Source organism: Hipposideros armiger, unplaced genomic scaffold (genome assembly GCF_001890085.2).
Source record: "Hipposideros armiger isolate ML-2016 unplaced genomic scaffold, ASM189008v1 scaffold_168, whole genome shotgun sequence".
In the NCBI taxonomy this organism is placed as follows: Eukaryota; Metazoa; Chordata; class Mammalia; order Chiroptera; family Hipposideridae; genus Hipposideros; species Hipposideros armiger.
The window spans coordinates 125,153-138,287 of record NW_017731518.1 but is presented as its reverse complement, the minus strand read 5'-3'; the positions used below and the strand labels follow the sequence as shown (position 1 = coordinate 138,287).

General features: G+C 37.5%; 1 protein-coding gene across 3 annotated transcripts in view; it reads right to left on the bottom strand.

Annotated features, from left to right (window-relative positions):
• The window catches only part of SLC41A2 (solute carrier family 41 member 2), a 126,161-nt gene that overhangs the window by 94,380 nt on the left and 18,646 nt on the right, over window positions 1-13,135 (bottom strand). For all 3 annotated transcript variants that reach the window (XM_019651894.1, XM_019651893.1, XM_019651891.1), the window contains one exon: window positions 5,559-6,279. In XM_019651894.1, the coding sequence (XP_019507439.1) occupies window positions 5,559-6,113 (555 nt within the window). In that variant the 5' untranslated portion in view covers window positions 6,114-6,279. The remainder of the gene's footprint in view (window positions 1-5,558; window positions 6,280-13,135) is intronic.

Here is a 13,135-nt window from a genome sequence, read left to right as displayed (position 1 = left end):
CCTGTCCTCCCCAGTTACAAAAGACAATGCATTACTTTTTTATTGCTTACATTAACTGGTTAGTTGGGTTTCAATCTCTTACAACAGGAGAGTTCTGACTAGCAGAAGGTGATCCAAAGATACGTTCCCTAAAAACACGTAGATAGTACAGTAATTAAATGCATGAATTTTAGGGCCAGCCAAGTGGCTCAGTTGCTTAAGAGCTTGCTCAAGAGTGTGAGCTCTGAGCAACAACAGTTCGAGTCCCGGCCTGAGCTGAGCTGCCAACAGGTGGCAGGATGGCTCAGCTAAGAAAAAAAGCATGAATGTTAGCACCACTAAACTTGAGTTTAATTCAGCCACTTACCAGTTTTGTGATCTTAAGCAAATCATTTAATCTCTAAGCCTCACACATCAAATGGAAATAACATCACCTACTTCAGAGTCTCATAAGCATGAAATGAAGTAACTCATGCAACTTACTGATACTTGTTAACACTCCACCATTTATTGAACATTTAACTCCCAGGTACTGTAATTAGTGCTTTACATGCTCTTTTACTAAGTTCTTTAATTTGGAGCCCAGAATGCATAAAGGAACGTGATAAGGCACAAGCACACAAAGTTAGGTGAGACAAAAGCTTACTCTTTTGTATAAGCTTGAAAACGTAAAACCAGGCATTCTATCTCCTATAGGTCTTTTTGGTACCACTGTAGAGTTCCTATAACACTTGCTTTTTACTTCTAAAGGAGTTGAATGTTCAGTCATACTCTTACACTGTAGTTATTATCTATGTATTTGTATTTCCTACCACTACAAAAAGGCATAGACTTTGGGGTAAAAATTCTAAATTTGAATTCCCCCCCTTTGCTAGCTGGGTAAGCTCTCTGAGCCTCAATCAATGTCCTCGTTTGTAAAGTGAGGAAATATCTATAAAACTCCATCTTTAGATTATTACTTCAACTCAAAACAGGTGATCTTGGTAAATTTTCTCAGCAAGCATCAATTGACATCTCCAAACTGATGGATAATTAAAGAATACAAGTAGAAAGCAGAGAGGCAGGGCTAGAGTAGGTGTGACATAAAACAGGAAGTAGATGTTCTATTAAATGGAAGGGAGATAACGGCCAAGCAATATATCCTAATCTGCCATCTGTCGCCATTTAAATCCTTGTCCTGAACTTGGTGATCCAGCTGAAGCAGCACATGGGAGGAACAGCACCTGCTATGGACTGAATTGTGTCCCTCTCTGTGATTCATATGTTGAAGCCCTAACCCCCCAATGTGACTGTACTTGAAGATAAGGCCTGTGAGGAGGTGATAAAAGTTAATTGGGGTCAGAAGGGCAGGGCCCTAATCTGATAGGCTAATGCCCTTATGAGAGTAAAAGGCACCAGAGCTCTTTCTCTCTACCATTTGAGGACATAGGGAGAAAGCAGCCATCTGCAAGCCAGGAAGGGAGCTCTCACCAGAAACTGAATAGGCTGGCACCTTGATCTTGGACTTCCCAGCCAACAGAGCTGTGACACTAAATGTCTGTTGTTTAAACCACCCAGTCTATGATCTTTTGTTATAGACTAAGATAGCACCAAAGACAAACTTTATCTCTTTCAGTTTTAAAGCTGGCCCTGAACTCTATCACTCTAGAAGTAAGTAGCCCTTAAAGGATTACAAATGCTTTCACTTGCATTAAAGTTATACAGTGTATAGTGGTTAAGAGAACAGACATTGAAGTCACACCAAGATCCAAGCCCCAGTGTTATGACTTATTAATGTGAAATTTTTTATTTGATCGAACAAAGACAGTAACTCATCCTCTACAGTTTTCTCAGAAGGATTAAAATAAGATGATGTATGTAAAGGGCTTAGTACAGCGCCTGGCCTATAGCAAACCTTCAATAAATGACAATTGCCCAACATTTATTCTACAAATATTTATTGAGCACTGAACTCAATACATTGCTACATATACATCTAGGAATGTAATAGTTCAAAATTTTAAAAAAGCGACACAAAAAGAAATAGAAAATTTGATTAGCCCTGTGACTTTCAAAGAAACTCAAGCTGTAGTTAAAAATATTCCCACAAAGAAAACTGTAAGCCCAAATGTCTTCATCAGGAATTATACCAAATAATTAAGAAAGAAATGACAGACTGACATTTTCAAATTCATTTATGAGTTTATCAGGACAATTATATGCTAATCTTATATATGAATACAGATGCAAAATTCTAACCAATATTAACAAGCAATCAGGGTTTTATAAAATGAACAATAAATCATGACCCGATTATATTTATCCCAGAAATATAAGGTTGGTTTAATCAAAATGATTCAACACAGTAACAAATAAAGGAGAAAAATCATATAATCTTATGGATAAAAAGAGAAAAAGTATTTGATAACTCAAAGTCCAGTCATTATTTTTTTAAAAAGAAACCTTAGCAAACTAAAAAATGAAACTTCCTTAATCTAATAAAAAAAATTACTAAAATCAACAGCAAACCCCATGTTTTATGATGACGTGTTGCAAGCTTACTCTTTGAGATCTGGAAAAAGACAAGGTTGCTTGCTTACCCCACTTCTATTTTATAATGCTTTGGAAGCCCTGGCCAGCACAGAATGGCAAGAAAAAGAATTAAAATGTGTGAGGTTTAGAAAAGAAAACTGTCATTATTCATAGATAATATGGTTATAATGAAGAAATTCCAAAAGAATCTACAGATAAATTATCAACATTAATAAGTGATTTTATTATTATAGCAAGCTGGTAGATACAGGTCAATACACACACACACACACACACTATATATATATATATGTATATATATATATATATATATACACACACATACATATATACACATATATATGTGTGTGTGTATATATACACATATATATACACACACACATATATGTATCTGCAACAGAAAATAAATTTTTTAAAGAACTGTATCACATCATTTTTTAATGAACTATATCACTATATACATACTGTACAAACAGTATCAAAAACTAGAAATTAATCTAACAAAAAATATAAAAGACCTGTGTTCAGAAACTATAAAACATCAATGAGGGAACTTAAAGATGACCTAAATAAATGGAGGGCAATTCCATGTATATGTATTGGAAGACTCAGTTTTGTAACGAGTCAGTTCTCCCCCTAATTATCTCTGGATTCAATGCAATCTGAATCACAATTGCGACAACTTTTTTTGTATGAATACTGACAAGCTTTTATACTAAAATGTACGTGGATATGAAAAGGGAAAAGAATAACCCAAGCACTTTTGAGGAAGAAGAACAAGGAGAGAGCATTCTTTACTAGATATCAAGACCTATAAACTAGAGTAATTAAGATAGTGTGGCATTCACACCAAGATTCATAAATACACCAAAGGAACAGAATAGAGAGCCCAGAAACAGACTTCCACATTAATGGGCACTTGATTTGTAACAAAGATTTTTGTTATATAATCATGCAGATGCAATTAGAAATACACTTAAAAGAGAAAAACACAACCCCTACCTCACACTCTACACAAAAATCAACTCCAGGGAGGGCATAATCTAAATGTAAAAGGCAAAAAAACAAAGCTCAAGAAGGTAATATAAAGAAAAAAATTCTTAATCACCACGGGGTATGGAAAGATTTCTTACAAGGAGACAAAAAGCACAAATCATGAAAAAGTAGGAAACGGGACTATATCAAAATTAAGAACTTCTGTTCATCAAAACACACCACTTAAACAGTGAAAAGGCAAGTGACAGGGCAAAAGATATTTGTAATACATACAACTAAAGGGCTTATATCCAGAATATACAAATAACTCCTATAAATTAATAAGAAAAAGACAAACACATCAAATAGGAAAACAGGCAAAGAAACTTTACCAGTAATGTCCAAATGGCCAGTAAGCATCATTAGTTATCAGGGAAATCCCCATTAAAACCACAGTGAGATACCACCCTACATATGCCAGAATTTATAAAATTAAAAAGACTGCTGATACTTGGTATATATAAGAATATAGAGCAATGGGACCTCTCACACACTGCTAATTAGTCTGTAATTTGGTATAACCACTTTGGAAAACCATTTGACATATACTAAATTTGAATATCTGTATAACCTCAGACCCAGAAATTCCATTTCTATATATATACCTAACAGAAATGTGTGTACATTTATACCAGTAAGTCTGGAAACACCATTCATTCTAATGTCCATCAATAGAATAGATAAATTGCATATATTCATACATTGGATTACAATACTGCAATAAAAATAAATAAACTAGTTTCATAAAATTTACATAATGTTCAGCAAAAAAAGCCAGGCACAAAGGAATATATACTCTACACTTGCCTTGTATAAAGTTTAAAAAGAATTAAGTAAAACCAAATGATGGTATTTAATGATGCACACTTATAAAGACAAACATATCACTGATTCAGATTATCGATTACCTTCAGTGATGGGGAAAAAGGAGTAGCAACTGGAAGGGAGCACAAGATAGTCTAATGATGTACTGGTAAGATTCTATTTCTTGACCTGGTTGATCGTTATATGGTTGTTTGTGTCGTGGAAACTCACGTAGCTGTACACTTTTGTTTTTTACACTCTGTATGAGTTAAATTTCACAATTTAAAAAATTTTAAAAGCACATTCAATTAAATCTTTCAAAACAATTATGTTTTTATGATTTTTAACACTGAAGTTTAACATTATAAAGTCTTTAAGGCTAGAGGTATTAAACTTCATAAAATCATAAAAGGGACTTTTTGCAATTATACGTGTGCTGTTCTCTCAAATAGTATCAAGAAATAAGTGAACATTACACCAGAGGAATGTACATAACAAGCTATGTAAATATTCTAACAATCTATAAGCTAACAGATTGTTCCTAGAGATGTTATCATTTTATAGCTAAATGTTGAATGTTGGTTCAGAATAATTGGTATATCAAAAAATAATCAACCAAAACCACTTATTAATTTAGCAACTGTGATACTACTGTAATAACTTAAAAAATTATATTTCAGGTGAACAAATAGGTTTGGTTCCCCTTTTGTATTATAGTCTATTCAAAAATTCAATATACTTCTTAACACAGTTATTTTCATAATTTTTCCACCATGAGATGGAGAAAGGATAAGTTTCTATTTATGTATGTTTTCCATTTAGATAAAAATGCTATCTGTTGAAAAGTATCTTAGAATCACAAATGACTTGAGATTTCTTTTAGGGAGCAAAAAAAATGAAAGATAAGAATACATTACAAGATAACCTATCTAGCACTTTCCCAGAGCTAATCTTTCTCTGATTGATGAAAAGAAACTGATAGTAACAGAATGCCACATTTAACAATTTACTACAAGAGTAGTAACCTACTCAAGAGTGCAAGCTCTGAGCAACAGGGTTGCCGGTTCGATTCACAGCCCGAGCTGAGCTGCCGCTGAGCTGCCAACAGGTGGCAGGATGGCTCAGCTAAAAAAAAAAAAAAAGTAGTAACCTACATAAAGAAAGCACATGAAACAACAAAGGCTATGAAGTACAAGATGAAAACCTACCTGGACTACATCCAAAACCATGCCAGCTGAAACTGTTCCAAAACCAGCAAGTAAAAATGGCACAAGTATTTGCAGTGCCATGACACCGCTGGATTCCTTCGGTAATTTTTGGTTTGCTTCTACAACGGCATCTTCATCACCATCACTCCCTATGTCTTCATCCTGCAACATGGCAGTAGTTTCTGAAGTCTCCCTTTCATCACAGTAATTGTAGTTGGCATAGTCGTCATACATTTGGCTACCGCTTGATGGTGCGTGCCCATTATTGCCATGGAAAGATTGCTCTGAGAAACTGTGATACTCCGCGTGCTGCTCAGATCTAGTGCTAAAAGTCTGGGTGGCAGGTGATAACCCATCTTGCCAAATGCCATTTGTTTTTTTGTGTCGGTCTTCCTGGTTTTTCTGGTAAATTACTGGAACCATACTCATCAATAAGTTTAAAAACTTATCAGATTGAACTGTATGTAAGTTTAAAGTCCAGTCTACAAAACCTCCTCCGCTACTTGGACCATCACTTGTTTTATTAACAGATCTTCCTTTACTATTATTAGTCATATTGTCATCGCAAAAGTCTCTGTGCTCCTCAGATCTCAAGCTTCATGAACCATAACAGATGAATCAGAACAGCACAAACGCTGATGTAAAGAGGTTGACTTCATGTTGTAGGAAATAACGTTTCCACTAAGAAAAGATGTTTAGAAGTCCCGCACAGGGATTGGAACTGGAAAAGAAAAAATGAAATAAAATTTTTAAAAATCAGATTATATTGATACTTAAGATTTTCATAGTTAAAGGTATAAAACACATATACTTGATGGGCTTAACACATAACTTCTTGGTGCCGTACAACTGCTTTGTACACAGAAATATAGTACAGAGCTATTTTTTGTGCTCAATCTTGATTAAAAGTTTTCCTTATCTTAGCATACTTTATGTAATTAATACCTACGTAAAGTCTTCAACTGTCCCTGAAGTTCTACAGTGGACAAATTTATTAATTAAAGTGATAGCTTCTATTACTATAGAGAGGTCTCAAAATCAAATTGCTACAACTCTTTCCATATGTCACCACATAATAAAAAGGTATATGACATTATATTTTAAGCATATTAAATAATAAACTGTGTTACTTTATATATTAACATATATTGTTATTAAAGTATGAAGAGACAATGGCAATGTTTGCCATTAAAAACACTTGGACTGTGGGCCGACCAAGTGGCACGTTGGTTAAGAGTTCGCTTGGGACACCAGCTCTGAGCAGCAGGGCCCCAGTTCAGATCCCACATGTGGGACAGTGACGCTGCGCCCTCTACAGCTAAGATAGTGAACAACAGCGCGACCTGGAGCTGGGCTGCCGGGAGTCGCCGGCAATGGTGTAGGCTGCAGTGGGGCTGGCCAGCAGCTGGCATGAGCTTTCATGAGCTGCCATGAGCTGCCATGAGCCGCCGTGAGCAGCCATCCAATGGCCAGTGAGCAACTGCCTCTCCCGAGAAGAGCACAATGATAATACCAACATGGGCCAGTGAAGCAATGTCCTCCACAACTAGACTGAAGAACAAAAGGACAGCAAGTTGTCTGTTCCCCTTCCCCAATTCCCCAACACTGTTCCCCTTCCCCAATTCCCCAATAAAATCTTAAAAAACAAAACAAAACACTTGGATTGTACACCTGAAACCTATGTGACTTTACTAACAATTGTCACCCCAATAAACTTCAATTAAAAAAAATTTAAATAAAGCTTATTTCCAGCTTAAAAAAAAAAAGTCATGGGGATGTAATGTAGTCAATAATATTGTGATAGCATAGTACAGTGTCAGATGGTCTCTGGACTTATCATGGTGATATAAATGTTGAATAACTATTGTGTACCCCTGAAACTAATATAATATTGGATGTTAGCTATATTTTTAATAACCTTAAGTAAATAAATATATAAATAAATAAACAAACACTTGGTAAATATCCTGATATTGTACAATGCATTTATTTCACATTTAAAATTAGGCTGGAGTCATATTTGTAGCCTGACACACAAAAAAAAATCATTATAATTGATTTAGGAATATAATCCTTCCATCTAGAAAATAACCCAAATGAAAAGGGATTACAAATATTCACTGAATCCTCTACTTTGCAAGCCAACCAAAAGAAAGCTTGTAAATACCCTTATCATTTAATACTCTTCTCAAAGTCTGCTGTGACCCACAATTCCAAAGAAAGCCCCTGATTGGCTGACCAACTTTGAACTAAGAGACAAAGACGCATACATAGTATAGGTAGTTAGAGAGTGATGGGCATTTATTTACACTACAAGGTCATACCCCACTGGCCCAGGAAGACAGCCTATTTGGATAGCTGCTGCCATAGCTGCTGATGCTTCCAAAGCTATCTATCACAATGGATCTAAAAGGCTCAGGTCTTCGCAGAAAAACCCAGGCTGGTCTTATACTTCCAAGAGCATCCAAGATCAAGAAATTGGCATTGATTTGATAGGGATAGATGGCCCCACTGCCTAAATGGATTGCCCACCCACCAAATTAGACTAAGAATTATTGGTGCCAGTACTGCTGCTTTTAATGAAAATTATTACATTCTTCATTATTTGTTTTTAAAGAGTCTTCTCCTTGGATAGGAAGATCAATGCCAAGAACTGGCAAAGAGAAAAAGAAAAGGGGCTGTGCAGGGGACAAGTGGGTGCTAGGGCATGACTCATTTATGTCATCAGCCACTCATTTTCCTTCTTTCCCTCTTGTGATTATGGAGGGGTCTGGGAATTCCTACTGGGGAACATTCTTGAAATATAGATTCTAGGACCCCAGACCTACTGACTCAGAATATCTATGTCTGAGGCCTATGCATCTTTTTTAAAGCTGCCCAAGGATTACAGTACTGACTTCCTTTGGACTTGCACTGAGACTTGCATTGGATCTTCTCATCCAATGAGAAGATTAAGTACTATTGTAGTTGCCATTTTTTCCTACTGCAGAGTGATCTGTATACAGAGAAAGCCAGTGTTTGAAGAAAATCCAATGAATGGAACCAATGTCCAAAATAAAGCAGAGATGAAACTAAGCCCCCGAAAGAGAAAAAAGGTTAGAAAAGCTGCCTGAGAACCCTCCACGTGATCAGAGGCTCAGCTGTATGTCTGGAACTTAAGAGATTCCCAGAAGCCAGAAATGAATCAGACTGAGTGAGTTTCAGTTCCTTCAACCCACTCACCTCAAAATAATGAGCATTTCACTTCCTCAAAGAGGTCTTGAATCAAACCAAATACAAAATAAACCTCAAAGGGATTGAGCTTTCAGGCAAGTCTACTCCACTGAAGGGCCAGTGATGAATACACACAGTTTCTTCTACTTCTTGAAGAATTATCAGGTTGACCAAAATGGAAATGCAGAGAAATGTAGATAAAGCAGAAAGAAGGATGACATTATCTGTATCACCACCCAGTCACTCTCAAGTTCAGAAGCTCAAAATGTGTCCTCAGAAAACTGGACCAACTAACGCTAAGCAGAAAAATGGGAAGGGAGGGGAAGGGAAAAAAGGGGACTTTCCCCAGTCATCTCTTTCAGGACATAGCTAAGCACAAACTCCCCGCTGAGTTGGCCAGTGGGATGCACATGCAGACAAGTCCAGCTCAGACTTTTGCTCCTAGTATTCTTATTTCAACATAAGCTACTCAGAAGGTTAAATGGAGATACAGATACTCAACCAGGGCCATAGAGACCATACAGAGCCTTTGTGTAAATTTAAAAAAAGGAAGCCCCGTGAGTGGAGCCTTGGGCTGGATTTCAGCCCCACTCCATCCCCTCAGCCAAGCGCCCTCAATGCAGAATCTGCAGAATCTTACACACAGACTGGGCAGTTGGGTGCATTATTAAACCATGCTTAAAGAAAGTGAAACACAAATGATGGACATGTATTCTTGTTGTTGTTTGCTCAGCATCTTTCCCCCATTTTTTTTTTAAGATTTTATTGGGGAATTGGGGTAAGGGGAACAGACAAGTTGCTGTCCTTTTTGTTCTTCAGTTTAGTTGTGGAGGACGTTGCTTCACTGGCCCAAGTTGGCACCATCACTGCGCTCTTCCCGGGCGAGGCAGATCAGCCGCCAGCTTCTGGACAGCCGCTCACACTGGCTTCTGGACAGCCGCTCACACTGGCTGCTGGCTACACACGGTAGCCCATGGCAACCCACTGCAGCAGGGGCTGCAGCCTACACCTTCGCCGGCGACTCACGGCAGCCCAGCTCCAGGTTGAGCTGTTGTTCAGCATCTTAGCTGTGGAGGGCAGTGTCACTGGCCCTCATATGTGGGATCCAAACCAGGGCCCTCTGGCGTCCTAAGCCAGCTCTTAACCAACGTGCCACTCGGCCGGCCCTTTTCCCCAATTTTTTTAACGAATGGTATTTCCATTTCCTGTGTAAAACTGTCCTTCCCCTATTCCAGGAGGTTCTGGTAGGTCCATCAATTATAGTCCCCTACCCTCCAGACCACCTAATGACAGGTGACTCGAGCAGGATCTGAGTCTTTCCCTGAAATTTCAAAGATTTTTGGCTTACTATTTCCAGACTGCCTACTAGATAGATTACCCTATCAACACAATAGGTACAGTTCCTGCTTCTAATGGGAAAGAAAAACAATCAGGCGAGCAAATAAATAAATGAGATAATTTGTGAAAAAGGCTGTGAGGGAAAGTGTTAACAAAAAATGAATGACTTACAGGGCTACTTTAGAGTGGAAGGCCTCTGGGAGTGTTTTCTCACTTCCCTTTGGAATAACGTGATCCTGAAGTCATCATTATGTCTTCCTCCTCAAAATGTTCCCTCTACCACCCTCGCCATCGCTACCACTTAGAGGAAAGCCCATCTACATGAGAAGATCCACAGAAAGAGAGAACCAAAGGTAGACCATGATGAAAGGGTCCTGGCAGCATAATTAAAGCCTCTATTTCATTTATTTAAAGCCCATTCCACTCTTGTTCTTTCCAGTTACATGGGTCAATAAAACCCTGCCATTGCTTAAGCTAGCCTGAGTGGTGTTCCTGTTTTAACAGCTATTTTTTTAACAATGCAATTTGGTAGTAGAAATTATCTTGCTACAAATGCATGCAATGGACCACATGTCACCATCTTGCACTGAGGAAAATGTGCTTATTTTTATTTTATCCTTCATTTCATACAGTTACTGAGTGATCATCAGTTATTCTAATACTTGCTTATTGATGAGTTCTATTACCTCCCTTAAAGATGCCTTAAACTTTCTTCCTTTCAAGAAATCACTTAGAAATTCTTCTTGTTGAATAAAAGATTACATTAAAAATATTTCATGGTTGATTTAAAATGGATAATGTACAGGTATATAAATAAAAATAAATTAAAATTTATATTCTATATTATACTAAATAAAAGTCAGTTGTTCTATACTGTTATTCATCTGTGAATGAGTAGAAACAAGTAAAAATTTAAAAAATAACTTAATAGAATTGGTCAAAGTTTCCCCTAGCTTAGCGATGTTTATGTTGAAAAATGTTAGTGGAGATATTTATAGGTCACTTTTTAACTACTTGCTAGGTTATATTAATCCAGAACCAACATAGCCAAAACAGAAAGAGTGTCTTTAAAACTCTAGAATGGTGGCTCAGGTTTAAATTCTGAATTCTCTTTGTAAGTTATAAAGTAATAAATCCTTAGGAAGAAAAAAAAGAATCTACTACTTTATTCACTAATAGCCAATATTTGCACAAGACAGGAAGTTTTTTTTAAAAAAAAAACCAAACATCTGTAGTAGGTACAACAAGTAGAGTGGTTAAAGTTGTGGCTTGGTGCTTTTTTTTCTCAAGTTGCTACATTAAAAAAAAAATTCTTTATATGCTCATGCAATGTCAATAAAAATACCAGGCACGATTGAAAAATCTTAGATTGAATTGGCTGTATCAAATGTTATTTTTGTTCTAAAAGTTCCTTAGGCGCTATGGGCAGCCAACACCGGGTAACTCTATTAGTGCCTTAGAGACACTTGCTACTCAAAGTATGGTCTATGGTGTATCGCCTGCGAGTTGCTTAGAGATGTAGGCTCTCAGCTCCCATCCCTCCCTCAACTTACTGAATCAAACCCTGTACTTTTAATAGCATCCCCAAGTAATTTGTGTACCCATGAAAGTTTGAGAAGCCCCTCCCTGTACATTCAAAATGGAATCGGACTGAAAATTAGATACTGTCAGGCTTTTTGGGAAACAATGTTGTGTTATCTACTAAAATTGAAGAGGCTTATGTCCTACATTCCAGCAAGTCCACCCCTAAGTATATTGCCTGGAGAGACTCTTGTGCTGTATGTACATCAGAAGACACATACAAGAATGTCCTTAGCAACGTTTTCATACTAGCAAAAAAAACCCCTGGAATTCACTCAAGAGAAAAGAAAGTGTGGGACTTTCATACAACAGAATGCATGAAGAAGGGTATGATCAACACATTTCAAGAGAATGGTTACATTTGGGTAAGTGGTATAGAAGCACCCAGGGGGCTTCAAAGGTACTGGCTATATTTATGTTTTCAGCTTGGTAGTGGATACCTAAGTGTTTATTGTTGTTCTTTAAACTATTCATATCCATCACATGAGTGCTTCGTATGAGTGATACTGTGACAGATTTCATTATCGCTCCCCTCCTATAAGAGGTTTACCTCTACCTGTCGCCATGTTACTTGCAGGGACTAAGGGAGGGTTATGCGTCCTCATCTCCACTGACATCAGGTTTGGCCAACAGAATGAGAGCAGCAACGGCACCGACAGGCAAAAACAGTTCAGCTATTTCCCCCTCTTCCTTCTGTCACGAAAATGACATGTCCTAGGTAGGTGTTGCTCCTTTAGACGGGGTCCCTGAACAAAGATACACGCAGAGCCAATTTGCAGCAACACACCAGCAACACGGACCATGAGAGAGAACTAAAGCTGTTGCTGAAAGCCACTGAGAGTTTGGAATTGTTCACTGGAACTGTTCACCGCAGCATGACCTAAGGAAAGCTAAGCAAAAAAGTATGTATTGGGTTGTCGTAAAAGTCATGATGTATTTTTTCCATTTTTCATTACAAAAATGTATCGTGACTTTTCCGACAACCCGATATTTTAAAAAGGAATCTAACCCACAGAGTCCTATCTATTTTAGCTTAGGGGAGTCTCTCTGGCTCTCTTAAGGGTTCCATCTATGGTTAAAGAGTTTTAAAACAGTGGCTTCCAAACATTTAGATCTCATTAACCAATCAAATTTCCCCCCAAACGATACCAAGTTAAAAACGATCTTTCCCACCTTGTGCCATTCTCAAAGAGATAACAAATGCTGGTGAGGATGTGCAGAATAAGATGCCCTTATGCACTGTTGGTGGGATTGTGCAGCTACTATAGAAAACAGTATGGGGGGTCCTCCAAAAATAAAAAACAGAACTACCTTATGACCCAGCAATCCCACTTCTGGGTATATATCCAAAGGAAAGGAAAACACTAATTCATAAAGATAACTCATACGTACACTCCCCATGTTCATAGCAGCATTATTTACAATAGCCAGGGCATGGAAACAAC